The 4,841-nt window shown below is 47.3% G+C and overlaps 1 protein-coding gene across 1 annotated transcript; it reads right to left on the minus strand.

Annotated features, from left to right (window-relative positions):
- Positions 1-1,467: 1,467 nt before the first annotated feature.
- Positions 1,468-4,833, minus strand: LOC122541595 (transcription factor SOX-11-like). The gene has a single exon (XM_043678454.1). The coding sequence runs from the start codon at positions 4,418-4,420 to the stop codon at positions 3,218-3,220; it is 1,203 nt and encodes a 400-aa protein (XP_043534389.1). The 5' UTR covers positions 4,421-4,833; the 3' UTR covers positions 1,468-3,217.
- Between the last annotated feature and the right edge of the window lie 8 nt (positions 4,834-4,841).

A 4,841-nucleotide genomic window follows, 5' to 3' on the forward strand; every position in this document is an offset into this window, starting at 1 on the left:
AATAGTCAGATGCTCGGTAACAGGTCCAGATGTCTAAACCACAGCTTTATGCTGAGTGCTTTCAAGGCTGTAAATCATTTCTGCTCCCCTTACCTCAGGTCTCCAAAGTCACCTTATAGAAAGTCTGAAAGAGTGTAGTTGGAACACAATCCCTGGAGAAAGTGAGGATTACAGATGCTAGAGATCAGAGTCGAGGGTGTGGTGCTTGAAAAGCACAACTAGGTCAGGCAGCTTCCGAGGAGCAGGGGAATCAAAATTTCAGGCATAAGCCCTTCATCAGGAAACTTATGCCCGAAACATCGATTCCCCTCGGATACTGCTTGACCTGTTGTGCTTTTCCGGCACCACACTACCCCACAACCCCCGGAGCAAATTCAGCCCATGAAACCCAAATAACTGGATTTACTGTCTGCTTACATTTCTTACTTGCAGGTTGGCCCTCTTAGAATTGTATGGGGTGCATCGGCAAATGGCTGTTGCCAGTGTTGACAGTTCATTAGTGGATAGCCCAAAATCAAAATACCCAGGCTGCTTGATTGTATCTGTAGCTTGAGACATCTGCAAATTCATGTAAGAGTTGATTGTACAGGGCCCATTGTAATTCTTAGCAACGCACCTAAACAACCCATGCAAGATGACAACACATTTAGGAAATTGGATATTTTCGGTCTCTTTTGTACAAATCCCACAAAACATCACTCCATATTTTCAATCAAAAATCCATTGGGTCTCTTTCTGATAAATGTGGTTGTCCAATATTAGAAAATCACATTGCAATCCCTCCCCATATCACTTTCAGTCAGACTGGGCAGCACAAGTCTCATCATCTTGGATTCTCAATTTATCCAGAAATTTGGAAATCTGTTATCCCATCAGCTATCTGGCTGGCTGCCAGCCCTCATTAGTGACTTTGTAAGTGGTGATTGACTAACCATCTTTGGCACACGACTAAAGAAACAGGCTTGGAAGAAGCATTGGGTGGCAGGAAATTCGATCAATGGCATGGCGTATGAACTCGCAGGGTTCTGATAGACTCATAGTTGAAGGTGTTCGAATGTTCCCCACAACCTGCAATTGGTCGCTGTTGAACCAGTCTGACGTATTTCTTAAACTAATCATTAATGAAGGCCAGTTTTTTTTAGGACTAAGTAATTTGCGTCAAGTTCTGTACAAACGTAAAAACTGCATAGGTATACATGAAAGGCAAACTCTTCTAAGTTTTCTATGTTTTTTTGTGTTAGATAGCCAAAAGAATACCTGGACTTATCAGAACTTTTATAGTCAACATCGGGTTAATCTCAGAAACAATCCTTTGTTCACTGCCTGAGGCAGCTCGTTGAGATTAAAACAAACTGCCGATACTGGAAATCTGAAACAAAAACAGAAATTGCTGGAGAAACTCAGCAGGTCTGACAGCATCTGGGGAGAGAGAAACACAATTAACGTTCCCAGTAGAGTGACCCTTCTTCAGAGTTTCTCCAATAGTTTGTTTATTTTTTTCGGTTTCAGCTCTTTCAGAGTTTAAACGCCGGGACTCAGCCTGACTGTTGAGTCACTGTATTTCAATACAGTGGCGCTATAGTCATGCACATAACAATTATTAAAACAGCATCAGACAACTTCATTGCCAACCCCGTGTCGGAAATGGGACTTCTAGGAATCATGTCTCCTGTACTAAGGGACAACTTTGCACGTTCACGTTCGCCTGGTGACTCAGATAAAGGCGGGGATTTGGATTTAAAGCGACAATGCCCGTTTTTGATGTTTTGACTGTTCGACAGTGTTCGCAGATGCCGCTGTTTCTCGATAACGAAATAAATAAAAAGAGGCGTTATCGATGCCAGAATCATTGGCGTCTCTTCCACGGTGCAAACAGAACTTCCTGCCCCACAGTGCGGTTAGTAAGCGGATCGATGTTAATATTCCGTATAAATGCATGTCAATGCTTCTGTTACGATCAGTTCCAGCTGATTTCTTTATTTAATTCCCCCGCCCCTCCCCCGATACAGACTCTTAGCATCAAGACAGGCAATTACAGTGCACACGTCTGTTTTAGTTCATAAGTTTGCTACAAAATGTGCAGATGATCTGTGATTCATATTGCACAAAAATGAATTAAGATTTCACATGTGCCTTGTTAAAAATCCTCCAGTTTACACCTGCCCTCGGGATTTAACCCACATATCACAGCGTATGAGTACACATAGAATTCCTACAGTATATGATACAGTACATATAATCTCACTAGGAACGAGTCGAATTCTATCTCACGTCTTTTCAATAAATTTTCTTACCTACAAATATTCAACAAATCTAAATCTACAACTGTACAAAAAGACTGAGCACTTGCAGATTTAAAATCACAAGGCATTGATGCAAGGATTTTGCTTTTTTTTTCAAAAAGAAATGTTTTTGAATCCTTTAAAGCAGGACGTACCAACGTTCACATGCTATACAGGAAGAAAAAGAAGAGGAAAATAATTTTTTTTAAAAAAAGCAAGTGCCAGAAATTCTCACTGGACTATCACAGCGAGAAGGTTCCCTTTTAGCTATAGAAAAATACAAGTGAAAATATTTAGTATTCTTTTTCTTCGTTTTAAAAAGTCTTGAGGTCTGCATGTATCAAAAAAAAATCTTATACTCTTGAGGTTTATGCTGCCTGTGTCATTAGGTGGTAAAAGGAGGTAATTGTGAGGGAACAAACAAAACTTACAGAGCAAAAAACAGTCTTATTGGAAATACATCACACGAATAAAACAGTACAACGGATCAAGTTAACTTCAGGGTCGTGGTGTAAGATAAAAGTGTTCGCATACAAGCCTGGATTCTCAAATTTTTTTTGCCGTTTTAAAACTCCCTGCAGTGTTCACATCTCTCTCTATGTCGTGGTCCCGCTGGGGAAATCCAAGTAACTGGTTTTAACAGTTGCGCCGCCAAAGCTTTGTATACAAAGTCCGGCCACGATCTCCAATCAAAGTAAGTTTGTGTTTCTATTCCTTTATTTTTTAAAAAAAACAAACACCTTTTGAGAGGGCTTCACAGACGGTTAAGGGGAAAATATCCCACTCGAAGAGCGAATCGGACCTGGAGACCGGTGGCAACTGTGTTTTGAATAAAAACATCCTGTCATAAAAAAAAAGCAACCAACAGAAATGAAAAGTTCTGGGTTCTTTTTTTTTCCCACAAAAAAAAAAGTTTTTCGTCGAAGGGGAATAAATCAGTACGTGAAGACCAGGTCGGAAAAGTTGGCTTCTAACCAGTCTCCGGCAATCATCTCGCTGAGTTCGGGAGTGCAGTAGTCTGGAAATTCAAAGTGGGAGCCGGAGCTGCCCTCGCTGTACGAATCCAAGTCCTTGTCCACCAGCGAGAGGCTGACATTCCCTGAACTGAGCGGATCCGAGCCGTTCCCTCCTCCGGCTCCACTGCTGTTGCTGCCGCCAGCCCCGGAGAAGCTCATGCTGAAGTCGTACAGCAAATCGTCCGCTTCCTCGCTGGAGGTGGAGGCCGAGCGGCGGCTGGAGCTGGAGCTGGAGCTGGAGCTGGGCGAGTGCGAGCACCGCCTGCCGGCGCCCGCCTTGGTCGGAGGCGCCCTCCTCGTGCCGCCGTCCCGCTCCTCGTACAGGCTCGCCCCTTCCACCGAGTCGGCGGCCGAGCTGAGGGTCGGGCTGGCCGGCACCGCCGCCACACTCGCCCGCCGTGGGCTGGACGATGAGCAGCAGGAGGAGGAGGGATCCGCCGCTTGCTGAGGCAAGGGGGTCTCCGGACCGCCACCGAACACGCTCCGCACCGTCTTGTTGCCCCTCAGGTTCCCAAAGACAAAATCCTCGGACGTCTCCCCGTTTCCCTGAGATGGGGAGGAGGAGTTGGCGCAGGGTTTGGGGGGTTTGAGTTTCCCGCCGCTGCATTTCTTGCCCGAATGTTTGGAGCTTTTGCCCTGACTCTTGTCCGGCGTGAGCCCGGGAGCGGCTGCTGCTGGTTGCTGTTGTTGATGAGGCGCCTGATGGTGCTGGTGTTGTTGCTGCTGCTGCTGCTTGCCCGCCTCGGTCTTGGGTTTTTTCCGCGGCCGGTACTTGTAGTCGGGGTAATCGGCCATGTGTTTGAGCCGCAGCCTCTCCGCCTCCCGGATGAACGGGATCTTCTCGCTGTCCCGCAGCGTCTTCCAGCGCTTGCCGAGCCGCTTGGAGATCTCGGCGTTGTGCATGTCCGGGGACTGCTCCATGATCTTCCGCCTCTCGATCTTCGACCACACCATGAACGCGTTCATCGGCCGCTTGATGTGGCCGCTCGCCGTCTTGCACCAGTCCGGGTCGCCCTCGCACGGAGAAGGAGCAGCCGGGCTGCAGGCGAGCAACTCACTCTCCGGGACATCCCGGCACAAGCTGCCGTCCGCCTCAAACTTGCCCGCGGTTTGCTGAACCATCTTCGAGTGCCCCCCACCCCCCCCCGGCTCTCTCTCTCTCTCTCTCTCGTTGCAGCACCAGCACCAGCGATTATTCCCCCCCTCAGGCTCTCTCCTCGGTAACTTTGTATCACATCCACACACACACACACACTCTCTCCCTTTCTTTTTTTTTAAACCCCCAGCCCCCCCTTCCCTACCCCACCCCCCAAAAGCGCCTTTTCCGTCAAAGTTTCTTATTGCAGCTTCTCAACTAGTTATTATGTTTTCATACTGGGTACGTCACCTTCAAAAGATCCAATAGTCTTGAGGACCCTCCCCCGAAAGGAGGAGATGGGAAGGGATGGGGGGAGGTTTGGATGGAGAGAGAGATGCTGAGAAATCACTGCTTTTTAACCCTTCTCCCTCTCTCTCTCTCTCTCCTCCCCCCACTCTCCCTCTC

This window comes from Chiloscyllium plagiosum, chromosome 3, assembly GCF_004010195.1.
Source record: "Chiloscyllium plagiosum isolate BGI_BamShark_2017 chromosome 3, ASM401019v2, whole genome shotgun sequence".
In the NCBI taxonomy this organism is placed as follows: domain Eukaryota; kingdom Metazoa; phylum Chordata; class Chondrichthyes; order Orectolobiformes; family Hemiscylliidae; genus Chiloscyllium; species Chiloscyllium plagiosum.